The sequence below is a fragment of the Aphanomyces astaci genome, assembly GCF_000520075.1.
Source record: "Aphanomyces astaci strain APO3 unplaced genomic scaffold supercont1.45, whole genome shotgun sequence".
In the NCBI taxonomy this organism is placed as follows: Eukaryota; Oomycota; class Saprolegniomycetes; order Saprolegniales; family Verrucalvaceae; genus Aphanomyces; species Aphanomyces astaci.
The window spans coordinates 458,700-485,109 of record NW_009798308.1 but is presented as its reverse complement, the minus strand read 5'-3'; the positions used below and the strand labels follow the sequence as shown (position 1 = coordinate 485,109).

At 52.0% G+C, this 26,410-nt stretch overlaps 9 protein-coding genes across 18 annotated transcripts; 5 read left to right on the top strand and 4 right to left on the bottom strand.

The window, feature by feature from the left end:
* Positions 1 to 1,452: 1,452 nt before the first annotated feature.
* H257_13169 (hypothetical protein) lies at positions 1,453 to 3,380 on the top strand (the record flags this gene model as incomplete). Its single annotated transcript, XM_009840637.1, has 1 exon — positions 1,453 to 3,380. A coding segment is annotated over one exon (1,858 nt), but the record flags the coding sequence as incomplete, so codon positions are not given.
* On the bottom strand, positions 3,368 to 7,787 carry H257_13168 (hypothetical protein). Of its 3 annotated transcripts, XM_009840636.1 has the most exons (6): positions 6,846 to 7,787; positions 6,580 to 6,793; positions 5,848 to 6,438; positions 3,894 to 5,488; positions 3,683 to 3,830; positions 3,368 to 3,610 (listed from the first exon to the last, which is right to left on the bottom strand). In XM_009840636.1, the coding sequence occupies exons 1-6, from the start codon at positions 7,778 to 7,780 to the stop codon at positions 3,443 to 3,445; spliced, it is 3,651 nt and encodes a 1,216-aa protein (XP_009838938.1). In that variant the 5' UTR covers positions 7,781 to 7,787; the 3' UTR covers positions 3,368 to 3,442. The 3 variants fall into 3 exon arrangements, with proteins under 3 accessions (XP_009838938.1, XP_009838937.1, XP_009838936.1); XM_009840635.1 differs by having other exon boundaries at positions 3,683 to 5,488; XM_009840634.1 differs by having other exon boundaries at positions 3,368 to 3,830.
* Positions 7,788 to 7,901: 114 nt separating this feature from the next.
* Positions 7,902 to 13,420, top strand: H257_13167 (hypothetical protein). Its single transcript, XM_009840633.1, has 13 exons — positions 7,902 to 7,983; positions 8,036 to 8,224; positions 8,278 to 8,530; positions 8,582 to 9,223; positions 9,291 to 9,597; positions 9,664 to 10,393; positions 11,160 to 11,662; positions 11,755 to 12,117; positions 12,217 to 12,318; positions 12,465 to 12,608; positions 12,729 to 12,821; positions 13,163 to 13,271; positions 13,319 to 13,420. The coding sequence occupies exons 1-13, from the start codon at positions 7,935 to 7,937 to the stop codon at positions 13,390 to 13,392; spliced, it is 3,558 nt and encodes a 1,185-aa protein (XP_009838935.1). The 5' UTR covers positions 7,902 to 7,934; the 3' UTR covers positions 13,393 to 13,420.
* Positions 13,266 to 14,866, bottom strand: H257_13166. Of its 2 annotated transcripts, XM_009840632.1 has the most exons (5): positions 14,457 to 14,866; positions 14,323 to 14,410; positions 14,204 to 14,279; positions 13,977 to 14,147; positions 13,266 to 13,904 (listed from the first exon to the last, which is right to left on the bottom strand). In XM_009840632.1, exons 1-5 carry the CDS (start codon positions 14,855 to 14,857, stop codon positions 13,405 to 13,407), a joined length of 1,236 nt encoding a protein of 411 aa, XP_009838934.1. In that variant the 5' UTR covers positions 14,858 to 14,866; the 3' UTR covers positions 13,266 to 13,404. The 2 variants fall into 2 exon arrangements, with proteins under 2 accessions (XP_009838934.1, XP_009838933.1); XM_009840631.1 differs by having other exon boundaries at positions 13,266 to 14,147.
* A 57-nt stretch (positions 14,867 to 14,923) lies between these two features.
* H257_13165 (hypothetical protein) lies at positions 14,924 to 17,285 on the top strand. The gene is made up of 2 exons (XM_009840630.1): positions 14,924 to 15,180; positions 15,226 to 17,285. Exon 2 carries the CDS (start codon positions 16,017 to 16,019, stop codon positions 16,650 to 16,652), a length of 636 nt encoding a protein of 211 aa, XP_009838932.1. The 5' UTR covers positions 14,924 to 15,180; positions 15,226 to 16,016; the 3' UTR covers positions 16,653 to 17,285.
* A 50-nt stretch (positions 17,286 to 17,335) lies between these two features.
* Positions 17,336 to 18,667, bottom strand: H257_13164 (hypothetical protein). Of its 6 annotated transcripts, XM_009840629.1 has the most exons (4): positions 18,455 to 18,664; positions 18,263 to 18,390; positions 17,997 to 18,058; positions 17,336 to 17,935 (listed from the first exon to the last, which is right to left on the bottom strand). In XM_009840629.1, the coding sequence occupies exon 4, from the start codon at positions 17,767 to 17,769 to the stop codon at positions 17,404 to 17,406; it is 366 nt and encodes a 121-aa protein (XP_009838931.1). In that variant the 5' UTR covers positions 17,770 to 17,935; positions 17,997 to 18,058; positions 18,263 to 18,390; positions 18,455 to 18,664; the 3' UTR covers positions 17,336 to 17,403. The 6 variants fall into 6 exon arrangements, with proteins under 6 accessions (XP_009838931.1, XP_009838928.1, XP_009838926.1 ...); XM_009840626.1 differs by having other exon boundaries at positions 18,263 to 18,667; XM_009840624.1 differs by having other exon boundaries at positions 17,997 to 18,390.
* A 772-nt stretch (positions 18,668 to 19,439) lies between these two features.
* H257_13163 (hypothetical protein) lies at positions 19,440 to 20,166 on the bottom strand. Its single transcript, XM_009840623.1, has 2 exons — positions 19,711 to 20,166; positions 19,440 to 19,661 (listed from the first exon to the last, which is right to left on the bottom strand). The coding sequence occupies exons 1-2, from the start codon at positions 20,121 to 20,123 to the stop codon at positions 19,484 to 19,486; spliced, it is 591 nt and encodes a 196-aa protein (XP_009838925.1). The 5' UTR covers positions 20,124 to 20,166; the 3' UTR covers positions 19,440 to 19,483.
* A 308-nt stretch (positions 20,167 to 20,474) lies between these two features.
* Positions 20,475 to 21,676, top strand: H257_13162 (hypothetical protein). Its single transcript, XM_009840622.1, has one exon. It carries the CDS (start codon positions 20,522 to 20,524, stop codon positions 21,560 to 21,562), a length of 1,041 nt encoding a protein of 346 aa, XP_009838924.1. The 5' UTR covers positions 20,475 to 20,521; the 3' UTR covers positions 21,563 to 21,676.
* Positions 21,677 to 22,045: 369 nt separating this feature from the next.
* H257_13161 lies at positions 22,046 to 25,605 on the top strand (the record flags this gene model as incomplete). 2 transcript variants are annotated; one of them, XM_009840621.1, is made up of 6 exons in its annotated part: positions 22,046 to 22,637; positions 22,705 to 23,161; positions 23,253 to 23,307; positions 23,965 to 24,055; positions 24,196 to 24,914; positions 24,978 to 25,605. In XM_009840621.1, the coding sequence occupies 6 exons, from the start codon at positions 22,046 to 22,048 to the stop codon at positions 25,089 to 25,091; spliced, it is 2,028 nt and encodes a 675-aa protein (XP_009838923.1). In that variant the 3' UTR covers positions 25,092 to 25,605. The 2 variants fall into 2 exon arrangements, with proteins under 2 accessions (XP_009838923.1, XP_009838922.1); XM_009840620.1 differs by having other exon boundaries at positions 24,196 to 25,605.
* Positions 25,606 to 26,410: the final 805 nt, after the last annotated feature.

Genomic DNA, 26,410 nt, shown 5'->3' with positions numbered 1-26,410 from the left:
GGGGTTTTGGGATGTTTACAGTAGAATATTAATACCTTGATTCACTTTACTTTTCGAGTAATCGTCGAAATACCCTGCATATGTCGCATGAAAAATCGCATAACATTATATATTGTAACCTTGAGTTGTAACGGTTACACAACTACTTAAAATGGTCAAATCAAATACAGAACTTAAGTGTAAAATAATGCTTCATTAAAATGAAAACTGTAGAAACATATTAATATTTTTAATAAAGTTGAAAGGGTCGTGGATAGTCCGGAAATAAATGGAGATAACCGAATTATACTCGTGAAATATACTGCAAGCTAAGCGAAATACGCAAAAAGGTGTAGTACAGTACGGTACTTGTATTACCTTACTGTCGACAATTCGAACCCCCACTTTCTCTGAATTACTGTCGACATTTACTGGTCAGCCGTATGAAACATTTCCATTGATTTCTTTGGTATAAAACTCACACTCAATGATAGATCTGATCATATATGCGTTAGTAATGGGCGAACACTTCAAGTACTTCGAAGTTTCGAAGTAAGTACTACTAGTACGTAGTACTACTACATTGTGCACTCTACTATTAACATTAGTATATTTCACCAGACTACCGATAACATTACCGTATATTTCGACCACCACTATGTACTAGTATTTTTTAGTGGCAACCTCAAACTCCACATTTATATTTCACCACACCAGCGATAAAATTCAACCAACCTTCGTTGAAATCCAAACTTACAGTTAGTCACGGCCAGTTCGAAGTAGATTGACCAAAAGTGTCAAAAAGGCGTGCGAAGCACTGATTGACTCTGGACATTAAATTTTTACTCAACGCTTATTAGTCGAATTACCTCGATATATTTCATTATTCGGTGTGTAGGGTGCCCGAAAACGACTAACGTTACTTGTATTAAGATGAGGTATTTGACGTCCGGGCCAAAAGCAAAAATATCTCGGCGACTCGGAGTGATTTGATTGGCCAAGTCTCCGGAAATTCAGTACTTCGAACTGGGCCTGAATACATTTCACTCAGCAGCTGAGACATAAAATGTCTTCACCACTTTAAGATCTCTCGATTCTACGTTTCTACTTTAAGTATTTGCTAAAATTTTGAGAAATGAAAACGAAATACTAGTAGCAATAAGAGATTTTCGTGAAAAGTGGGTACTCTTAAGTACTACGTAGTATTACGTATTACACGTAGTAGTTTACACTGGAGTACTAGTACTTACGTGCACCATATGTGTGTCTCATACTAGTATTAGTATTATTAATATATCTTACATTACGTTAGTACATCAAACTTGACAGTGAGAATTACAGAATCCGAACATATGATGACTGTAGAAGCGGTGGTGCAATGCATTTCAAAAACATTTCAGCCAATCCAGTCGTGAGAATGCCCTGACTCACCATGTGATTGGCCGTGGCATTGGACACCTTGCGCATTTGTGGGTCAGAAATGCCAACTCCAATGCTCACGCGGCTGGTGCTCGTCCTTGTCGTTGCTGGCTCCGTCGCAATGGCACACACTGCCGCCTTCGTCTTCCCCGACGGCTGCGGGCGAAGCCAGTTCGCCAACGTTCCCGCCATCCATCGATGTTCATGCGCCAACGCCACCCGCGTCTCATCGGTCGACGCGCTATCGTTCCACTATTGCAACATGCACGCGCATCCGCAGGCATCCGTGTTGCTGCTGTGTGTCATGCTTTGCCTCATGTTCTATATCGTCGCAGACACAACGAGCCGCTTTCTCGTCCCCGCCGTCACGTACATTGCGTCGGCCACGAAGATGGACCCATCGGTAGCGGGCGCGACGTTGTTGGCATTTGCCAACGGCATGCCGGATTTGATCTCTGCTATCGCGTCTTTCTCTGGACACAGCAAACACGCTGGTTTTGGCGTGGGTGGTCTCCTGGGCAGTGGCCTTGTTGTGTCATGCTTCACCCTCGGGTACCTCGCGTTCCTGTCCAATGGCGCGCACATCAACAAGCGGCCATTCATGCGTGACGTGGCGTTCTATCTGGTGGCGCTGGCTGGTCTCATTGCAGTATACCGCGTGGGATACGTCACCGTCCAAGTCTCGTTGATGGCGTTGGGGCTGTACGCCTTGTACACAGTGTCCGTCGTACGGATGCAGCACTCCACCGACGAAACTTTATCCAACGAAGCGGAGGCCGCCGATCCCGTTGAAAAGCCCAGTCCCGCTGAAACCAAGCCTACGACGCCCCCCGTTGTAGGCCCAGCCATGCTGGAGCAAGGCGGCCTACCTCGGCCAGACAAATCAGTGAAAGGCGTAGAAACCCCCTCGCAAGGGGTCGAGTACCCGCCCACGTACGCCGAAGTGGCGTTGGACTCCCCGTCGTCGACTGTCTCCACAGCTCCTTCATCAGACGTGGATATGTCCTTCGACGAGTCAAGCGAAGGCGAACGAGATGCCGACGACACCGTCACCAGTCCAAGCCATCGCGCCAGTGTTTGTGGCTACTTGGCCGTCGTGACGGGCTGGAACGATGCTACGTTGGTGAGCAGGTGCATCGCTGTGGTGGCATTTCCAGTGTTCTGGGCTCGCCACGTCACCGTGCCCTTGTTGACCCACGCGTCTATGGATCATGATCCTCGTGCCTGTTTATCGCGCGTGGACGTGGTATGCTGGGCGTTTTGCATTCCGCTATTTGTGTTGTACGTTGTATACCGCGTCGTGGCCGTTTCACACGAACTCGTGATGGGGGTCGCAGCAACTGGCTTGGGCCTTGCGTTCGTGGCAGCATTGCTGTCGGCGGAGACGCGGCGGTCATCCTCTGTCCACTTGGTCGGCATGGCCTTGGCGTTGATGACGTCTTCCATGTGGGTGTTCCTCGTGGGTCATGAAATTGTCGCCATCTTGCACGTGCTTGGGGTGACTTTGAGCATCTCGGGGGGGACTCTGGGCATTTTGGTGCTGGCGTGGGGCAACTCGATGGGCGATTTCTTTGGCAACGCGACGTTGGCGCGCCAAGGCCATGTCCAGATGGCTTCCGCCGCGTGCATCGCCGGCCCCATCTTCAACACCCTCGTCGGCGGTGGGCTGTCGTTGCTGCTCGGGTGTTTTCGGTCCAAGGAAAGCACGGTGGCGCTGTGGTCCGTCTCGGAGAAAAGCACGCTCCGCAGCGGCTTTTGCATCCTATTGGTGTGCCTCGTGTCGCTTCTGGTCGTGGGGGGGCAGGTCCAGCACACCCATCGCGTGTCCCTGACCAAGTGGTTTGGGGTGTTCTTGATGGGCCTGTACAGCGTGTTTTGCGTGGCGACGCTGGCCGAAGAAACCACGAGCTAAACAAAAGCACTATCTCTCTTCTACACCCTCCTATCTATTAAGAAAATATTAGATTTAACCGAAGACTCTTGTCATTACGCACGTGTTATCCTATTGAGTAAAGCTTGGGGAATGCTTTGTATAGTTCACATATCAGTCCGTAGTTCCTGGGACGTCACCACTGTCGTGCAACCGCACGGCGCGGGCCAACGCATCCAGAAACAACCCCACGTCTGCGTCGTCGGGTAGAATCGCCAGCAAATCTTGAGGGGATAACGTCACTGCCATATGATCCAACGCCGTTTGGACCAGCACTTTTCCCTGAAGTACATGACGAAGTAGCACGCACATAGTTACTCAATTCGGCCCACAATATGTGGATTTTGGACGTACGTTGTCACAAGTCGAGTTACAAAGATCCAGCACCACGTGAAGAAATGCCTTCCATTCGTCCAACGACGCGCTGTTGGCGACGGCATACGGCAGCAGGTACGCGTGGTAGGTTGGGGATGCTTTCATGATGGCCAAACCGTCGTCAAATCTATTGGTGTGTGAGCTACGTTCATTCAACTCACACAGATCATGCAGGTAGGTAGGTAGGTACTTGTGAACGCGAGGAAACAGCAGAAGCTTCATGAGGGTCCGTAGTGTTGGGCTGTCGTCTTGATTTTTGTAGTCATCCGACAAGAGGATGGAACCGAGGGCAGTGTCGGCGTCGACTGTGGAGGCCACCATATGACAGGCCAAGAGGTACAATTGATGCAGTGCTTGGGCGATGTGGGAGGTTTTGGGGGAGCCAACAAGGGCGGTTATGAACGGCACAACATACGACGGCAGCGGCGAGAGGTTCTTTGGAAGGAGCGTGGACTTGGAGGCCAGCGCGTGGGACAGCATGGCTTTGCACTTGATGGACGACGACAGACTCAATCGGAGACACAAGCGCACGAACTCCAAGCTCAAGTACGGCAGCAGGGCCGCGGCGTCGGGGGTCGGGTGCTTGATCAAGTGCAACAGCATAAAGTGCACGGCGCACAGCACGTACACTTCCGACGTGTGAAAACAACATCCAACGGCCATCGAGTCGTCCTTCGCAAGCTGCGACGATACTCGCTGTCCCACCGCATCTCCATGCTCGCCTAACACCCCCAGACAGAACGCGATGGTGGTGCCGATGCCGTTTTGATGGCCCAAGGCACTGTGAAAGATGAGCTCCAGCGCACTGAGGCACTTGGCCGGCGCTTTGTCCAAGAGGCCACGGGCGAGCACGGATTGCTGCAAAGTGGGCAGCCTGGTACTGGAGGTGGTCGACGGTGAAGTCGGTACTACTAGTGGAATGGTTGGTGGCTGTTGTTGAACGACCAGCAGTTCCGGGTGGGTCACACACAAGTGAATGAGTGGATCGGGGTAGTTTTCTGTGAGCCATTCAATGCGAGAAGCGATGGACGCATAACTGTAGTCGTGGACGACGTCCGTCGAGGACGAGAGCGTGTCGGCCGCCGCTTCCTTGGCCGCCAAGAACGCTGGCAACTGGTCCGGCATGTTGTGCGCCCGCACTAGCAGCACCAGCACCCCCATGCGAATCAGCACGTTTTGTGCAAACTGCAGTTTGGCCAAACAATAGTCAATGTCGAGCAGCGTCCACGGGAGCGACGAGTCGATGGCCAGACGCGACAGTTGCTCGGGGGCGTGGTCCCCATAATGCCTGAGAACTACGCCCGTGAATTCGTGGTCGTTGCTGCCTTGGACGGCCCCCACGGAGAAAGCCGCGACGGGTGGAGCCAAGTACATGGAGGGGTCTTTGGTTGGGAACAGGAACGCCTCCAAGTACACGGCCGTGGCGTCGATCACGTCGGGACGGACGCCGTCGTTAAGGCCTTCATCCAAGGATCGGAATCGAAGGAGGACGTCTCTGGCGCTGACGTTGGACGCCACGTACAGCAATGCGGCGCGGTTCAAGTCTCGAAACGCGGGCGTCGTGTACAGGTGGGCGATGTGGGCGGCGCAGTTGCGGGCGAGAGAGTCGTACAGTTTGGTTTCCAGTTGAATCGCCAGGGTTACTTTGCGCGAATGCGACGCGGTTTGCAATGCATCGAGCCCAACGTCGGCGCGGAACCGGTACAGTGAAAATAAACTCAAGAGCAGATCCAGTTGTGCGCGAGTCACGTGGTTGGGGTGATTGGTGTCACCACTTGTTTTGGCCTATACGTTTTCCTTTGTCAATTCTGTGTACCATGTCACATACTATATTGGTATTATTGTCAAGTCGATTCGAGATTCGAGTGGGGTTCTCAATCTAATGAGCAGCACGAAATCGGCAGACAATCGATATATCGACCAATCAAAACCCAGAACACTAATCAAGTAGCCAATCATACTCACTCTTCGACCAATGCAACATCGAATTAGTGTGTGTGACTGAAATTAGTGTGAGACTGGACGAACTTTACTTACAAAAGCCAGGAATCGATGATCGACAGATTTGGCGAATCAGCACAAAAGTCCAAATTTTGGGTAAAAGGACAATACGATATGGACATTCCTTGGACGTACATACGTACTTTGAGCGTTTGAAACATGCACGACGGCGGACTTTGGGGGTACACGAGCACGGTTCCCCCCGCCAAGGGGGGCGAGTACGGCGGCCGTACCAACCCCCGCATCTCAAACGGAACGTCGTGCGACTTGATCGTGGCGACAAGCGCGCTTTGGGCCAGCTGATGGCGCGTCGCGGGTGTTGTGAGGACGATCACATGTCCGTCCAATGCGACGATGGCGGCAGCTGGGGTCGACAACGGATGGACCCCCAACAGCTGCGGCTGCGTGGGCTCGGGCACAAACGTCGCATCGAGCGCTTTCTTGGCTGCGACGTGGTGACAGGGGCTCCACAGCGACCACACTTCGACGCCCGCGGCCGTCGCTGCAAACAGAAACGAGCTGTTGGCGGTCACGGACGACGCCGGGGCGAGGAATTTGTAGTACATGACCACACGTCTCGACTCGACGACGGAGTTGGTGTGTCGGCCGCCGTGGACCGGGGATGAACCCGCCGCAGCCGCCGCCACAGAGGACGACGGCGATGGGATCGGCCGATCGGAGATTTGGATGGGCTCCACGATCCCCCGCAACGGGTTTGCATCTCGTTGCAAGATCTACCATCCCAATCCAAACAGGGAAGTTCGTTCATCATGATTGAATAATGAACGAACGATGGTTTTGACATTGGATCACGAAAGCAAACGAGATACGAGGGGATGGCTGTGAAAACGACACAAGAAGGTGTTGACTGGTACCTTTTTCGCCATGGCATCGCGTGTTGTATCAACGTGTCCGGCGAGAAAGTAGTACAGAATGGCTTCGGAAGCATGGGTCGTGACGAGGAGGCGGGTGTAGCTGCGGCTCTGGGCGCGATGGTCAATCGTTTCAGGCACAAAATGCAGCCCTGAAATGGTGTGGTTGGGGGGGACGAAGCGCCGAAGGAGTACTTGGACGTGGCAGCGGAGGTACCTATGCCACACTCAGTACTTGTGGTAGTCGAAGTTCTGGACGAACGACGTACGACATGGCAGCGTTGACACGGACATCCGTGGCCTGGACAAGCCCAGCCAAGTTGAATGCTTCGAGCTGCGCCTCGCGTTGGCCCAAGATGCGAATGTGGCTGCCGCTTTGGCCGACGGACGTGGCGGAAGAAGACTCGGCGGTGCCGGGAATGGGGATGTGGAGTACGGGAATGACATCCTTTTCTAGCGTGTTGTAGATTAGCTCCTTCTTGCGCTCGTGTGGCAGGGGTGGTCGAGCTCTGTCTGACGACAATGGCGACGGATACTGGGACTTGGAGGAGGTGGACGTGCCAGTGGAAGAAGGAGAGCCTTCTTCGGTGATCACTTGGATCTCCATGACGCGGATTTCCGTGGCAGTCGCGACAGCTAGATGCGCGCCATGCACGGCGATGAACGCCAGGCCCGGACCGGCAACTTTAACCTCCATCACGTGCTCGAAGAAGCCGTCGCTGGTCTGCCAGATGTTGACACCGAATCCATCGGGAGTGGCCACGGCGACACGCCCGGAGAAGCTGCACACCGAGAGACGGATGGAATGGGGGTCGGCAATCGCCAGCGGCAACGTATACGCACGAACGAACGATGGTGCCGTCCTTTCTTCGGCGGGTGGTGTCGATATGTCAGAGGAGGACACGGCGCGCCAGTCGTGGTACACGCACAAGTAGCAATCCCCCATGTTGTCGTCTCCGACTTTGGTCTCGAGTGTGACAATCGCATCGCAAAAAGTCGTATGCTGCATGTTGAGCACACAACCGTGGATGGACGAGAACTCGTGCAAGAGAACAAGGCCGCTTGAGGAGTACACGCGGATGCGGCTGCCGCTACTCACAGCAAACGCGGCATCTCGCTCCGTCAAGGACGCCCCACAGAGACATCGCACTTCCATTGACAGTGGCTTTGGAGTATGATTGCCAGAAGTGCATGGCGACGACATTAACCGGTATTGTAAACCGATAAAGTATCAAATCGCAAAATGATATAAATAAGTGGGATTTGAGTCGGAAAAAAAGAAAAAAAAATATGTGATACAAACCTACCATCACTCTGGTGTTCGATCCATTTTGACGCCTTTAAGCGGAAACCTGACGATGACACTACGGAAGCGGTCGACTGTGGGCTTGAATGTGGATGCCACAGGTGCGTAAGGGAGTCTATATCTCATCCTAGCGATTAAGCCGTACATGACTAGCAAAGGAGTTGCGGCCTGCTGAGAAGAGCCCCCACGGACGTAGCCGCAGCCAATCGTCGGACACAGACGTGGCAACCAAGCTTCAACGCAACAACGATATCGCTGGGATGCTTGAGCGTAATGAAATCGTGCCTTCGCTATCGTCCTCCAAGGACACCAAATGTGATCTCTGCGATGGGCTCTGGACAGGTGTATACCCCTCATCCTTCTCGTAGTCTCAATCCACACACTTCGTTCTTCAGACGAAAGCACATCGGCCTTGTTTGAGTTTCGTCCCAGCGGCATCGTATGCGACCAGTCATGTCTCACGTTTGCAGCGTCATTTGTCGCGAAGAACCCATCCATTCAAAGCCGCGACGCCTACCTCGCCTACCGCCGACAGGTGGAACCGAATCAGTCGGGGGTGTTCAAGATCGTCGCCGAGAAGGCCGTGGACTTGCCCAGCGTGCGGTGGGTTGGCCGCCAAGATCCGTACGTCCGGCTCGCGCTCTTGCCGTACGTCACCTCTCCCTCTACCCACCTCTTCCTAAGAACAACGACATGCAGATGGAATGAACCGGTCCAAACCAAAGCCGCCATGTCTGGCGGCAAGAACCCAGTGTGGCTCGATGCCCACGCCAACGAGATGCGTCTGCAGCACCGGTGCAACAGCTCCAACAACCCCGTACCGGCCCTTGAAGTCCAAGTCTGGAACGACAACTACATGTTCACACACGACCTGCTCGCGAGTTCGCTGGTTAGCACCTCGCCCTTGCTCCAGCACCCTGGCATTTCTGTCTCGAGATGGTTCACCCTCATCTCTCCTTCGTCAGTGTCCTCCAAACCCACGAACCAACACGCTCGTGTTTTCTTTACCATGCAATTCGACCCCCAACCCACCCGCCCCCGCCGCCTGCAGCTGTCGTCCGAACCTGCCGACGTGCGCGACCACAAGTTCCGAGTGCACTCGCTGAAAACCGTCGGCATGTGTCTCCTTTCGTGCGACGTATGCGACAGAGTGATCGTGAGTACGACCATGACCCAGTGGGGGTATCGCTGCGAAAGCTGCGGCATCGACGTGCACAAGTCGTGTATGATGCTCGCCAACACCAACCTCCCATGTCCACACCACCACGCTACGCCATCACGGAATAACAACGACGAAGAACACGACGGCCACGATCACGAAAGCGTCGACGCTGTGACGAGGTTCGCTTCCATCCTCCTGTTTATGTGATTTTTTGCCATCAGTTAGTTCCTAACTCGAGTTTCGTAGAGTTCGCTACGTGGTATCGCCCAAAGATGGCTCGAGTGGGTACCTTGTGGTCCAGCCAAGTCGAACAGGCTTACCCAGTTTTGGCAAGCTGTACGTGAACCTGCAAGGCGTCCACGTATGCTCCAAGTATTGCAAACCCTGCGATAACGTGCACGCGGCCAACGTGTTTGAAGGCGATACGTACTGCCGACTGAGCGTCGACGGCATGCGACACGAGACCAAAGAAGTGTACAAGAGCGCTAATCCAGTGTTCGACGACCGAACGTGCTTCGACATTACCAACCGCGACACGGCGTTCCAATTGGAGGTTCAATACCTATCTACCTATTTAGGCTTTTATGCAGTGAAATATAAAGAAAGTGTACATCGATAGGTGGTGGACTTGGCAACAAACGTGGCCGTGGGGTCCATGACCGTGCTGCTCTTTGAGTTGCTCCAAATGGACGCCGATGACGTGGTGCGCTCATGTGTGACGTGGTGTCCACTACTCGAATCGTTTCACGCGTCGTCGCAGTTTAATTGCCCCAAGACGTCGTTTCCGCTCAAACTCAAGGCGAACGTGGTCGGCCACGCCCGGCTCACCCTTCATTACGCCGAAGCAAAGCAAAAGCTGCTGCTGTACGTCCCCAAGCAACGGATGGTGCTCCAAGGTCGCGAAGAAAAGGACTTTTCTGTTGAAACACTCAAGACCAACATGGACCGCCTCGCGCGAGTGCTTAGGCTAGCGCCGTGGCTCGAGCAGCAGTACCTGGCCATCATCACATGGAAGCGCCCCGTGCACTCTGGCGCTGTCCTCATCCTCTTCGCGGCCGCGTGTCTGTTCGTCGATGCCGAGCACATGCCTGTGTTTGGGTTTGCGCTAGCGATTGCGTACATGCTGCATACGCTGTGGCAGCGCGTGACAGGCGCGTACGCCCTCCAGTGGGCCGCCTACGATGACGACGTGATGGAAGGCACCCGGCTGTTCCGCCCGGTTGCGACGTTGTTGGCGGCTGTTGTGGACGCGGAGCTCCCGCCAACAGACTCGGCATCGTCCTCGTCCGTCCCGTACGTGTTTGTTCGCGTTGTGTACATCCCCAACGACTCGGACCAAGACGACTCGGGTATCGTGTGGATATTGTCTTTCTTTTACCCAAAACTTGGAGTACTTTTGTGCTGATTCGCCAAATCTATCGATCGATACTTTAAATTTGGACTACTTTTGTGCTGATTCGCCAAATCTATCGATGATCGATATCTTCTTTGTACGCAATTTTGTATGTCAAAACGTGTCTTGTGGTGATTGGTATTACACTAATTGAAGTCTCACACTAATTTGACGTTGATTGTGGTTTCCTGCAATCTGATTGGCTAAATAATTCTGCCGAATCTTCTGTACATCATTTGGTTGTGTCGATTCATTCTCCATGTCGCTCCAGTTTAGAATAAGCACAATATATACATTCGTATGCGACGGTTGTATGTATATATATATATATATATATATCGTGTATGTTTGGCTTCTTGCGAGTCGTTTATTTATATATATGTATATGATATATATGTATATAATATTGTGTTTGGTTGACTTCTTGCGAATCGTTTATGTACATATATATATATATATAAATTATAGTTTATTTGGCTACTTGCGAGTCGTTTATCGATCGATATATATCTAAATATATATATATATATTCTAGTTTGCTTGGCTTGTTCGGAGTTGTGTGTGTTGCCACAACACATGATGATGATTCTATTTATCCCTTGATATATTTGTGTACTTTCAATATATTGAATACAACAATACACCCGTTTGATAGTATTGGTAACTATTTCGTCGTTCATATTTTGCCTCTAACTAACCATCGTATACTAATGATGATCTAGGGCTGATCTCGTCTGGCGGAGACGAATACCTTGTTGGGCGCACGCACGCCGTCCGCCACACGGCGCGCCCGACGTGGCGAGACGGATCGAACGTCGTGTCCCATCTGGCGCCCCCCGGACTCTTCCGACCCAACGCCCCCCCAAAGAAGGAGCACGTGTTTCGCAATGTCCATGTATCTTGGCCCCAAGCGCAGCAGCAGCGCAATTGCAAACCCACCACAGACTACCATACCCTCGTATACCCGCTGCTGCAAGCCGCCAAGCACTTTGATAACGGCCGCGAGCTGCTCGTGCCGTGGACGGCATTCCCAGGACTCTTGCGGTTCGATGTGGTGGAAACCAACGACGCTGGTGTGTGCGACACGGTGCTCGGGTCAACCACGCCGTTGCCCCTCGTTCAGTTCATTCACGCGGACGAAGCCACGCTGACATTGCCGCTCGTGCTCTGTCACAGCAATTCTACTAACTCGTCATTGTCTACATCATCATCTACATCGTTGACGGTACGACGACGATATGTCTCTAGCATATGACGATGCGATTTGCCAGTACTGTATCTAATGAACACAAGACATGACTCGCTCTCTTGGCGTAGGTTCGGCTCAAAGTGCAATTGCCAGATCCCAACCCTACCCCCCACAAGCAGCCGGACGGGGCGGCGAGGCCGGCAGACAAGAAGTGGTCGACGTATGTGCGGGATGCGCTGGCAGAGAAGGACGCCAAGGCGGCGACGCTGGGCACAACGCTGTTTGGGGCGTTCTGGAAGGCCAAAGATACGACCACGATGGTGCAAAATGCCGTTGGACGGGTCTGCGCCACGGTTGTGTGCACGCAAAACCTGTTCAACTGGACGCATCCGTGGAAAACTGCGACAGTGTTTGCCGCGTGCGTCGGCGGCGCGATCTTGTTCTCGATCGTCCAGGCTAGGTACATCATTCTGGTCGCTGGTATCCTTGAAGTACGTTGTACCCCCTCGTCGCATTGTACGACCTACAGCAGACGAACCTCGTCGCATTGTACGATCTACAGATCATCATTCCCATCCTTTATGTTGTAGTTTGTGGCGGGGCTGCGCGAAGACCGACCGCCGAGTAACACGGCCCGCAACGTGCTGTGGAATTTCATTTCGTCGTTGCCTACTGACACGGATTTGATTCAGGTACATACAATATGATGATTGACGCAGATGTTTTTGTACTAGATATAGGGTTACAACTACACTCTATAGTTGTAGCCATAAAGCTATGGGCGGTTTGCAAGTACACAAAGGGATTCGATCGATGTTTGACAAGTACATATGTGTAGGCGTATGATGACCAACGAAAGGAATATGTTGCCACTCGAACGAGCGCGGAAGTGGCGGACGCTGTGGCATGTCGTCGGCTCAAGCTGCAAGCGCTTTGGGTGGGCACGGTGCAAGTGAAGATGGAACACGATCGCACGTGGAAGGTATATACTATATATATATATCATCACGAGTTTTCAATTTTATATATATATATATATATATATATATATATCATTGGGAAATATTCTCATGCGGCTAATGATTTGGTGGGTGTGTTGTAGCCGCTATGTGTGGCGTTTCGGCGCTCTCGCTTTGTGTTTTGGAAATCCGTCGACGATGTCGACGCATGTTTGCCACCGCTCGGCCAACTCATTGTACGTATCGACTTTATGATGAATTTAATGTTACAATCTTGTAATACGAATATATATATATATATATATATATATATACAGTATCCACTGAATGCTGCAATAGATTAACGATTACAACCTTTTGATACGAGTATATATATCCACTGAATGCTGCAATAGATTGACGATTACTACCTTTTGATACGAATATATATATATCCACTGAATGCTGCAATAGATTGACGATTACAACCTTTTGATACGAATATATGTATATATACAAATATATGTATATATACAAATATATGTATATATACAAATATATGTATATATATATATATATCCACTGAATACTGCAATAGATTGACGGGATGAGCGACATCAAGGAAATTCCCGACCTCATGGCCCGCAAGCCCGAAGACCCACCGTATATTTTGTACGTGCTGGGCAACACTGGCGAGTCGTACCAAGGTATTTGTCATGATTTCATCAGTTAAAGTTATTTGTGAGTTTACTAGAAAAACGATTTCTGGGGTTTGCGTCTGCTGCGACACGCGACGACCTTCTCCACGTGATCAAAGCGTCCGACTAGCCTATGTACTAACTAGTTATATTCTGGAACATCTTGTTGTTGGATCGCTTTCAATTGCAACGTGGCGAGGTCTTGCACCCGCTGCAAAATGTGCTTGCGGTGCCACCGGTACTCGAGTGCCGTCCGATGGTTGGCACATGCGACACTGTCGTGGTTGAGAAGGGCAGCGTCTTGGCTCAACGTGGTGGGAAATGAGGCCAAGTGGGCTTGTAGCTGATCTCTGAGGCGCGTCAACGCGAGAGCTTCCACTGCCGGTTCTTGCGGTGACAAGATGGACGTGTCAGCAGTGGCCGACGCCAGCGACGCACATCGAAAGTACGGGAGGACTTCGTCCAAGGTCGTGTCGGGCGACAGGCGAAGGCGTGATGGGAACGGCATGAGATGCGCCGCGAGGAAGAGGCGGCGGCGCTCGGGTTTTGGCAGCAAAAAGTCGTCCATCGTGTCAATCTCAACGTCCACATAGTCCCATTCATTCGCATGCAGCGCAAACCCATAGTCCAATAGCAACGTTTCTAGCCACACGATAGAACCTAACTTTAACCAAACGAACACACATCTCGACATCATATTCCACAGGTCTGTACGGTTGGGACGACGACCATACGAGTTGAACACCTGCTGGTCCTTGTCGTGGCGCTGGCTGGAATGCCATCGAAAGCACTGGTCGTCGTCGCGAAAGTCGTAGCGGGTGGCTACGTTGGCATGGTTGAGGCAGTCGGCAAACGGCACCAGAGCCGTCCACGGAAGCCTCCTGCCTACGTGGATAGTCAATGAATGGATGGCTACCACGAGTTCTGTGGGTTGGACGAACCAAACGTTCGAGCTTGTACAGTTTGCCACGCAAATCGAAACGTGTGGTACGGAAACGAGTCTTGGTGAAACAAGTCCTACGTGTGTTGTGAGGACAATGCAACGAGACAGTCGACGCACCGGATTCACGCGAAAGAGGCGGCTTGTGATGCGGTCGTACCAGGCTTGAATCTCGTCGTTGCGCCGCGTGACCACGTCCACGAGCTTCCTACAGCGTGCCATCAACCACGAGCGTCATGCAGTAGTGCTCGTACGGATGCTGCAACTGGCCCAAGGCTTCCATGGACCAATTCAAGATGGATTCGGGTTGGGGCAATATGGCCAAGTACGGATGGAAGAAGGACGCTTCCTGGAGGAAGATGTGGTAGGTTAAGAAGGTGGAGAGGAGAGGGTCATCTCGCGTGAAGAGGTCGACGTGCGTGGCAAAGATTGGTCCCAACGTCGAGTCTGCCTTCGCCGCTGGCTCGGATATGAACAATGACGATGGGATCGTCATGGTCACTTCATTCTCGGCTATCTCACGGGTCGCAACAACACCACGGCTGCCTGAGACGTCGGAGGATATCCTCAACGCACCCACGTCGGCTCCATGCTCATATAGCCACGCCATGAAGCGTTTTTCTCGTTCGTTTCTTGTGCATGTCATGCCACCCATGCAGGTAAAAATGAATCATACTGTATGTGCAAATTAAGTCCGTTGCTTTAAAGTACGAATCAAACGGCGGTTACACTTTTCCGGTTACAGAACTTTGTAATACTTCGAAGTATTAACGTTACAAGAAAGAACCCCAATGAGAATTCCAGACGCGGGTTACTGACGCTGGTTACTTGGTCGAGGTTGAATTCCGTTTTCGGCTGGCCTGTTCGTAGAGCTGCACATGCGCCTTCGCCTCGTTCACGGGCCATTCTTGACTTAACGGGCGCAGCGAAAGCCGAAGGAGGCTGCGGATGCTGGCAAAGTCATGGCAATGGAAATGGGTCAGCTCCACGTCCACTTGGTTGTTCTTCATGTGGTAGCCATAGATGTAGAACGAGTCGACGTCGAACAGAACGTTCAAAAACAACTTTGGAATGTCGTGCAACTTGAACAAGTACGTGTGGTCCACCACGACGTAGCCAAGGTGCCACGCCCACTCAACCGGGACATACATCGACCCGTCCGGCGCCACCACCCGCTTGGAAAAGGACGACCCCAAGCCAAAGACGTCGACGGAAGTGGAACGCTCTTCCAAGATGAACGCTGTTCCCGAGTCCTGTGGCTGGATGCGTTGCGACTGCCATTGCGATGACACACAGCGCAAGCCCACCGCAAGCACGAGTTGACCCGCCAGGAGCATCGAAGTGGACCACATGTATGCGCTGACTTCGTTTAAGAAAAACCGAATATCCATTGACTTCAAAGAGTGATACATCCACACGTCCAAGTGGCCAGGGTGGGACGGAATCAAGCTGTCCATGTTGGTCGACTGGACAAACTCCTGACTAAACGTCGGGTTGAGACCCCATACTTCCCCGTTGAACAGCGTCAAATTCGCGTCAAAGGCGACGGTCACGACCACGACCACGGTTAAGCTAAAGCAGATGCGCAAGCGCTTGGCCATGACGTGGCAAATTACAACCACCCAGCTCACAAGCAGGCACCGAATATGCGCTGGAGGGGGGATCACGGCGCGATTCGCCTTCGTTCGCAGCTTCGCCGACACATCGCTCCATTCGTAGAGCCCCCATCCCCGATCCAAGAGGCAGCTGCCGATACTGAGGCAGGCATGCACGATCAGGACAGATGTGACCTGATGGGCAATGTCCGGTAGGGTATGCACCAATCCCACATGTCTACGGTAGTTGGTGCTGCCTACCGCGACGACGGCAGCACTGACGAGCAGAAACGTAACCCTGGCGCAAAGGTACACGGTCACGATGAAATACCCCCATGCGTATGCGTTCTTGGAGTTGGGGACGCCCAGGAATTGCTGAGACGCCAGATTCACGACTGCGTCCGACGGAATGTTAAAGCAGTACGAGTAATACCACCCAAACACAGTGTCGGCTTGGACGTACGCGCCGTCGGTGCCCATGAGCGTCACATCCTCGAACGAGCCATCGGGGCGAGGAATGCGTGCCACAAACTTGGACGTCTCCGTGATGGCGTCGATGTACATGGGTTGGAAGGGCACCCCGAGCACGAACGGGGCCCCGATGGCGACCACCGCCCGCACGTCGAGGGTTTGGTTCAACGGACGAGCGAAGGCGTGTGTTCCTGGGACTTGCATGATCAGGGGCACTGGTTTGATGGAAGCAAATGTGACGTTGACGACAAAGACTGGCAGCGCAATCGTCGATTCCCGCAGCAGCGGTCGCTGCAGAATCAGGGCTTCGGTCGTCATGGTCAGAATGTACGTGAGCGATGGATCCACCACATGCGCCCGGAACGTGGACGAGTCTTGCGTTAAAATGGCGTCGAACGAGCAGTCGATGAGCACCACGACGTCGTCGCGGGGCAAGTTTGAGGCCCCCTCTAGCCCCTGAAGCACCCGACCGACAAAGTCGAGAATGGCCGACGGGGTGTGAATCTCCCCCAACGTTCCATCCACGGCACACGCCGTGGTCGAAAACGCATACGTGGCGTCGCCAGAGATCGCTGGTACGAGGTACACGACCGCAGTGGGAAATGTAACATCGGTCAGTATGGCGAGGCGGAGGTCGGCTGCGACACTGATTGGCGATTGCTTGACATCGTGGACCATGGCCAGCATGTACGGACTTTCGTACTGGGCGTACACCGTCTTGGTGCCGTCGATGCCGTAGTGTGTCCCTACGAGGGACTGCAACGACGAAGTGCATCCGGAAATGTACACGTACAGGACGAGAATGCCCGTGGCAAACGAGAACACTGCGTGCAGCGATGAGAACCAACTTCGTCTGGGGCATTCAAACGACGGGAGAGTTGCAGGCGATGGAGTTCGCGGCAGTGCTGCTGTCTCCTTGGCTGTGACTACGCGAACGGCCCAGTGGGAGTCGAAGGATTGCATGCAAGTGGAGGCGAAAGGGATGATGATGGATTGTCTTTTCGTTCTAAATAGGGCTCGTGAAACGACGAATCATTCGGCTTTGCATGATATTGGACAAGTGTACATGGCATTTTCGGTGATGTCCTACCCCACTTTATTAAATTTACTGTATGGCTTGACCTTGGTGGTCTTGTTAGACGACGCTCGTATCACGCATGAGCTTCCTGGTCACGGCCTCATACATCTTCACGCGTTGCTGCGTGCCTTCTGTGGATGACAGCTGACGCACAGCGACGAGGGACAGTCGATTAAGGGCACCTATGGACTTGATGTCTTCGCGGAGGTAGTGCATCAGATGTGAATTGACTTCGTTTGGCCTTGTCATGGCGTATTCGTACCGGTACGTGTAAGAGTATTCGGTTTGAACGGCGAGATTCACTGCGAGCTTGGGTACGTGAGTAAAGTGAAAGAGGAACACGCCGTCCACAAGCACAAACCCCAAGTTCCACACGCACTCTGGCGATGCAAAGGCCTTGCCGGAGGGGCCAGACGGCAGCATGATCTTCTCAACGTCGCCATTCAGTCCGTGAACCTTCAAATGGAAACAACACTGTCGAGTTGGGCTCGAAGGGGGCCCCAACTTTGTTGTGCTTGGCAAGAAACCACAACGCCAGCTTTGGCCGAGTTAACACCCCACCAAGGTCAAGGCGGCATAAATAAACTAGCTGAGTTCGTTTAGTACAAACTTGGGCTCGATGATGGGTAGGGGGTGATACGACCACACACCGAAATGCGACGCCCGAGACGGTTTGATCGATTTCGCGCTGATATCGTCCAGGGCGTGCGCGCTAAAGCAGACAAATAACCCCCATGTGCCCGTGAAATACTCGATAAACTAGTCAATCAACAAGGGCAGGGCCAACCACAAGCATCCATGGGAAACGGATGGACAGGGCATGCTTGGACACAACGTAACACACACATAACCACCCAACTGACAAGGACACATCGAATACGGTCGGGGAGGGGGATCCGCAAGACGTAATACGGACTTCGAAGGAGGGCAGACGACGAGCTACTCGTTGTCCAGAATGCTATAAGGAACGCTTGCGATCGCTTGGACGACCAATGCGTGCACCACGTGATGGCTTACGTTGGGCAGGGTGGACCACACCGCCATCTTGGTCACACGCGTCGTGTCAACGCTGAATGTGGCAGCTAGTACCAACACAAATACCACGTACCAGAACAAACCCGACAGCACAACCAAATGACCCCACGCAGGTCAAGGACAAAGGACGCCATGAACGGACTTGTGTAGCCAGCGTAAACAGTACTCTTGCCATCGACACCGTACTCGGTGCTTGAGTGGGCGTCAAACGAAGATTGCACTCCTTGACCGTACTCAATCAACACGACAACGCCAACGAGAAACGATACATTCAGCGACATCCACCCACTTTTATGAGTAACCGACGTCGTCCTAACCGTTTCGAGGTGGAAGTTATACTAGTATCGTAATGGTTTTATAGGTCAATCATGTATTGTTCCAAGCGTATTATGACACCAACCAGCAAGAGTGCCTTTCGCATACCCCGGGCTCACGTTATGGCCGTAGGGATCTATGGACGTTGCTATCGTGGAACGTCCCATTTGTAGTCAACGAAGTCAGCTGCTTTGTATGGGCCTACACCATCGTCATAGGGCTCGTAGTAGGAGCCAATTTTGTTACAGTGCTGTTCAACGACAGAGTCGGCGAAAGGTCAATCCTCCCGTCCACAAACCTGACAACCCCAGACGAAGTCCATTGCTGTCTCCATTAATGCAATACACGACTACTTGCGATGCATTTGGTCTTAGTGGCCAGTACCATAGAGGCAAGAGATTCACCGGAATATAGTGTACTGTACACGTCTCGGGTCGGGATGGCTGTGGGATCTCGGGTATGTCGTCGTGGCCAAGTCCTGGTGGACGACTTGGCCAAGTTGGCCTGCAACTGTGTCACAGGCGACGAACGATTTTATGTTTACGGCCACCGAGTCGAAGGAAATTTTGCGCAACCTGCGCTCGTGCATGTCTTGGTCGAAGACTTGCACGTCAACGGCCTACTGCGACTGTCGTTACTGCCGTTGCGACACGTGGAGGGAACGAGACCAGCCAACCTGTGACAACGTACACTCCCAAGTCCTCAGCACACAAGTTTTGCACGATATGAGGTTGTGCTTTTGAGCCGCTAAACCATCAGATGTATCATGTTGGTATGCGTTAACAATTTACAGGATAAATGTCGACAAATACGAGTGCATAAAGTAGATGTACACGCCGGCAAACACGACTTTTTGTGCTGTTGGCGGCAGCACCACCACTAAAGGCACGATCAAGCCCCAGAACCACATGAACAGGATGGGCACAGTCATCCAGTGCCACACTGGCCAGAGTCCGATGGAGAAACTAACGAGGAATCCATGGTTAGACATCATGCATACACGAAAAAATGTACCTGATGCCAGCCAGAACCATCGACGCCAAAATGGCGTGGGTCGTGGATTGTGCTTTCTTGTATTCGAGGGTCTCGCCAAGGTAGATGGCGCGGTAGTACTCCAAGTACGACCCGAGGAGGACCACGGCCGTGCAGAAGAAGATGCCAAGGTTCACAAGCGGGCGGTTGGCACGTGACGAATACAGCAACACGTGCCAGAAGCGCACCTCGTGCAGTCCCAGAGACGCCACGACAACGAACACGACGCACATGAACTTTGTGACAATGTCGCCGAAGACGCTGTTTCCCTGTTGTCGCCGCGACGCTCCCGCTGAGGATGAAGGCCCGTTTGGAGCCAACGGAGCCACTTCCGCCTCGTCGTCGTTCAGGTTGATCTCCGTGATCTCACTGCGCTTGGGGCGTTGGGTCGCCATGGTTGTCCGTCGGATGTGCGGCTAATTTGGGGGTCGATTGCGATTGGTCAACTGGAACCCCCGTGGAAGCCTCTCCATGGACCAATCAGAATGCAGGAAAGAACGGGTGATGGATGGCTGGATGACTTTAGTCAAGTTGTGGAGCATACCGAATTCAATACAATCTTTCATATTAAGGTTCAGGAGTAGGACGATTTTCAAGATACATTTCATATGGAGAAACTCAGTTTGCACTGCTTTACATACAAATAGTTAGTATAATGTGCATGAGAACCTAGCCCAGGGCCGCGTGAGATCTTGGAGGTCGTCGAATTGAAGTGCGTCTTATGCATCCCTCGTCCAATGGTGACGGCATATTTTATTATTCATTCCCCAACTTTACACGCCCGTCGAACAACATGAGCAGCATCTTGGACCACTCCATCGTCGGCCTCGGCAATCCGCTTCTGGACATCAGCGCGTCCGTGTCGGACGAATTCTTGGCCAAGTACAAGCTCAAGATGGACAACGCCATCTTGGCCGGCGACGAGCACTTGCCCATGTACGACGAAATCACCAAGGACTTCCAAGCCGAATTCATCGCCGGCGGCGCGACCCAAAACTCGATCCGCGTCGCGCAGTGGATGCTCAAGAGCCACAGCGCCAAGGCCACGTCGTTCTTCGGGTGCGTGGGCAAGGACGCGTACGGCAAAGTCCTGCGCGACTGCGCCGAAAAGGACGGCGTGAACGTGCACTACATGGAGCACCACGAGGTGTCCACGGGAACGTGCGCCGTGTGCTTGAACAAGGAGGGCGAGCGCTCGTTGGTGGCCAACTTGTCTGCCGCCAACAAGTTTGAATTGGCGCACTTGGACGACGAACGCTCCAAGGACATCATCAACAAGGCCAAGTTCTTCTACTCGGCTGGGTTCCACTTGACCGTGTGCCCGGACGCAATCATGAAGCTCGCGGAGCACGCGACGTTCTCGAACAAGGTGTTCCTCCTCAACTTGTCGGCGCCGTTCATCACGCAGTTCTTCAAAGACCCGTTGCTCGCTGCCATGCACCACGCCGACTTTGTCTTTGGCAATGAAGCCGAAGCCACCGAATTCGGTAACGCGCATGGCTGGGGCGACGACCTCGCCATCGTGGCGCTCCGCCTGTCGCAACTGCCCAAGGCGTCTGGCGCGCGATGCCGCACCGTCATCTTCACCCAAGGCGCCAAGCCCACCATCGTCGTACACAACGGCGAGCTCAAGCTCATCGAAGTGCCCACGCTTGACCAGAGCGAAATCGTCGATACCAACGGCGCCGGCGACGCCTTCGTCGGTGGCTTCATCTCCCAGTTGGCCCGTGGCAAGTCCATCCAAAAGTCCGTCGAAGCCGGCCACTGGGCCGCCCAAGTCGTGATTCGCCGCTCCGGATGCACCCTCCCCGAAACGTGCGAGTACACGGATTAAACATAACCACACGTAAATACTAGTAGAGTTTGCATAACCCACACATGTCGGCGACAAAAGAAAAAGACTGTTGAATGGGTCGTCTCCATGAAAACAACCATTATTCTTGCCAACCATTATTCTTGCAGCACTATGTTATCGGACAGCGGATGGTGTGAGAGTGGTCGTCACATTGACTTTGCCGTGAAATATATATCTGACGGGGTACGGTACCGGTTGAGTGCGACGCGTGGCGGTGGAAATGTGAGAACGGTGACCTTTCACGACATACATGTACTGAAATACAGTTGTTACTTTCTTTACCCATGTGTCTTGCTTTCAACTGGCGCGTAGTACAGTTATTGCAATCGTGCAACTAAGGAGTAGTACTTCAAAGTGCATAGTAACTGGTTTGTGTATTGCCTTGTGAAACCGATGCAACGAACCTAATAATAGTGCTCTGATCTCGTGGGTTCGTTCATCTATCGCCAGCTTTCGGTTATCATGTCGTCGGGGTACAAAGGGTTCAAGTCTTGGGGGGGACAAGAGTGCCCGTCGCTTAAGCCTGGCGAGTCGTACGACGCCCGCGCGACAAAGTTCAGTCAGATGGGATCCAACATTGTTCAAAACCAGGCTACCAACACCGCCATTCGCATCGTGAACCCGTCGTTTGAGGCGGTGACACGAAGCCACTTTGGCCACGTCACCAAGCATGACTACGAAAACCCAGCTCGCCCAGCGTCGCGGGGCCGCGAGATTGCGAATTCGAGGACCTTTCTCGGCCAAACGCTGTATCAAAATGACTTTTTGAACTTTCAGGACGAAGGTCGACGCATCGCAGCGCTGCCGGCGGCGGTGTATGCAGCCTCGTTCGACCAGTTGGCCACAGTGCCCAACCAGGACCCAACGCCTTCGGACAGCGACCTGTTTAAGCTAAAGCGACTGGCTCGTGACGACGTCAAGACTCTGCTGCGTCAAGTGTACGGCAAACCCCCCACGTCTCGCATTCTAGAGATTTACGCTCATATGTTCGACGCCTGCCCGGATGGGTTCATCTCATGGGACGTGTTCCAAGAAGCGGTCGCGCGCCTTGCAAGTGCGTCCATGCTGATTGGTTTCTCGACGTGGACATGTGCAATTTGACATTTGAGTAATTTTCCTAGGCTTTTTGTTGCACCAGACGATCAAAATCAGCGGGCAGGCGGGGTGGTTCGACTTTGTCGCGGCTAAGCAGATGCTCCCTGGTGGCACCCCGGCCAGCAGCCACCAATTGGATTTTGGAACTTACGGCAGCGAACCCCTGGCGAGGCCGTATATCGGTCGCACGAATGGGATGGCATCGACCACGACCGACTTGTTTGATGGCACGACCAAAGCCACGTTCCACATTCCGCGGTACCAAGGGTTTATCCCCCAGACAAAGTACAACCCCACGGCAGTTGCGCAAGGGGATGGCGAGCAGACGCGAGGAAAAGAGGAGGATCTTCGACTGTATCACTTGAACAACTTGCCGGGGTACACGGGCCATAAGCCCGTGGACAGCAAAAACGTACGAGGGGAGGCGAAAACAGGCACCGACAGTCGCACGACCAACGGGTTTGTATACAAGCCCCATAATCTGTAATGCCATAACGTTACGAGTTGTATTGGACATGGAGCGTTGACTCATGCGCAACTATCCTTGTACGAGTTTCAAGGTGATGATTACTAGTAATGTACACAACAAGACAGGTGCGCAAAAGCTGTGGAACATCGTCCAGTTGTTCGTACGGACACCTTTAGTAGTCCAGAGCATCCACAACCCTTTTTGTGCTTGTATTTGAGATTCTAAGAAATTCAGTTGGCATTTGTCAGTGAATTCGATTCTGCCATTAATATACCTTGATTCACATTACTTTTCGGGTAACTCTACCATTAAATATTGTAACATTGACAGTTGCAACGGTTACACAATTATTTAAAATGGTCAAATCAGATACAGAACTTAAGTGTAAAATATTGCTTCATATTAATATTTTTAATAAAATAGAAAGTTCTCGACCACTTGTTATAGACCCACCCATTCCTAATATGGAGCGAGCCGGCGTTACCAATCAATCTGAAATGTTGGTCAACGCCTGTTCCCATGTGATGTGCGTATGAAAGTCGAAACGTCAAATCGATTCGGGGGTTCCATTCTCAAATGATGGATTACCTTTGATATATTTAGATGTTCATTTTTGGACGTTTCTGTCAAATTCACATGTTACGTTTGTTTGGAAAGTCATCTGTTCAATCCCACGTGCTGACAGTTGCTGTCACGAGGTGGCAGTCAACTCACCAGCCCTCTGGGTCCTGTGTCTCCCGTCCTGCGCCCCTCCTGCCTCTGGCACAAGTGGTTTCTCCACCAAACACAGGCATCCATAAGCCTGTTCTTGCTCTAGCTGCTCACTTCTGTTCCTTCTTTGCGAGCCCGCGTCTTCCTCTTTGTGTTCATTATGGCCGGGACGCTTGGCCTAGCATCCCTGTCCCCAGGTTACCTTCCTCGACCCCTTTTCTCTTCCTTTCCCTTTTCTACATGCCTCTGGCATCCATCTCTTTCCCCTCCTCGTGATAGCTACTTCAAGTACTGTACTATACTACATCTGTCCGGGTTTTGAGAAACGAATCCATAGTCCAACACCTCCTTGCTCGCATGGTCCGTGGCAAACTGGCTCATGGCGCAATCGCTCTGGTTGCTGCTGACTCTGCTGTGCATCGCTGCACTATGCAGCGGATCTGGAAAAGTGCTTCAGTGGATCTGAATGACCCTCGTCGTCCGTGCAAGGACCCAACGTCACGGATGAAGGCGCGCGTAGGGCGAAAGGCTTTCCATCGCTCTGTTGCCGATCGGTTGCGGGAAATCCCCAAGAATCGACGTACGACGATCCGGTCTGTTGGAGCAGCGATGGGAACATCGCGATCGTCTTTGCATCGGTACTACAAGCGAGGGGTTTTCGTCAAATACTTGGGTGTGGTGAAGCCAGCATTGACGGAAGCCAACAAGATCGTACGTCTCAAGTGGGCATTGGACTCTGTCCAAACCAACGCAGCTGGCGGATTCAACTTTAGCGACATGATGGACACCGTGCATGTTGATGAGAAGATGTTTTTCGCCACCTGCGTCAAGAAGACGTTCTACCTTGCACCTGGCGAGGAACCGCCCCACAGAACCGCCAAGTCCAAACGACATATCATCAAGGTCATGTTCTTGTCGGCTGTCGCACGTCCACGTTGGGACTATGAGAAGAATCAATGGTTCGACGGCAAGATCGGCATGTGGCAGTTTACCGAGTGGGTCCCAGCCAAGCGAACCAGTCGTCGTAGAGTGGCTGGGACAATGGTGATGACACCGGTAAGTGTGACGCATGCTGTTTACAAGGCCATGCTGATTGACCACGTCATCCCAACCATCAAGGCACTCTGGCCAAAGCACGAGTCACGACGAATCATGATACAACAAGACAACGCCCGTCCGCATGTGGCGCCTTTGGACTCAGACATCGTGGCCGCCTGTGCTGCTGGTGGCTAAGAGATTAGTCTCGTGTATCAGCCCCCCAACTCACCCGACATGAATGTGTTGGAGCTTGGCTTTTTTCGCGCGATTCAGTCCGTGCAGGGGCATAACTTTTCTCGAAGCCTCGTGGATATTGTCAAGTCCACCAACCTCGCAGTGGCCGAAGTCGACAGCGCGAGTTTGAATGCGAACTTTTGACTCTGCAGTCGTGTCTGCTGGAAGTCGTGCGTCATGAAGGAAACAACGACTACAAGATTCCCCACATGAAGAAATCAGCGTTATTGGCGAGAGGGCAATTGCCTGTGTCAGTGGCTGTTGACGTTGGTACCATCAATGATGGTATGCGATTGTTGAGTGATTGCGACCTTTCCAATATGATTATTGAATTGGCCAACGACGTAGCCAAGGACTTAGCTATGAGTGAGTTTTGCACGGAATTGGAACAGCTTGACCTTGAAGTGGACGATGTCGACGACGAGGTTGATATCTCGAGAATTCTGGATTTAAACATTGAATAATAATATCTTGCATTTTGTATTGTCATGAATTGTGTTTATTCAACTGAAACAGTAGTACAATTGTTGCAATTATTATGGAACTTCAAGAATTGTCATTGTTGCACTTAAACCGGGACAGAGGTACAGAGGTAGTATGGAAATACAGTAGAAGTGCCACAAGGCGAAAATTTATATACAGTGTCAGCTTTGAAAGTTTATACATGTTGATGCATTGCTAGAGGTTGTTTGAAGGACAGACTATCGTTCAGCCAGCCAATTTGTGCAAATATGCATCAATTGTAGACAGGTTATGTCGTTCCGGAATTTGATCATAGAGGTTTTTTCGACTGAGCGGAAAGAGAACGATATCGTTCATTGCGAAATCTCCTTAATAATTTGAAATTATAAAAACAGAAGACATGTACTGATCTCCTCCCATACCATAACGACTCGGACGTGAAAACCATTCGGACAGAGCTTCGGACACAGAAATATTTGAGGAATTAATACAATTGTTGCATACAAATTTCAAGCTTGCTTCACGTAATTAAAATAACGATGATAGGATAGGTACAGCGTAACTAGAGACTGCACATCAACGACAACCGCAAGTCCTTACTAGTACTAACGCAGTACCGGTAACCAAGTGGTCATGCTCAAATGGGTAAAGCGTTAATGATTACTACGTAGTACAAGCACTACTTCATCCTTCACGCTCGCAAGGGCTGCCAGTAAACTACACTGTACTGCAGGTTCATCAAATAACATATGACAATTATAAAAAGAGATATTATATTCCAAAATATTACTTGTATATAAACTATATTGAGACAAGAA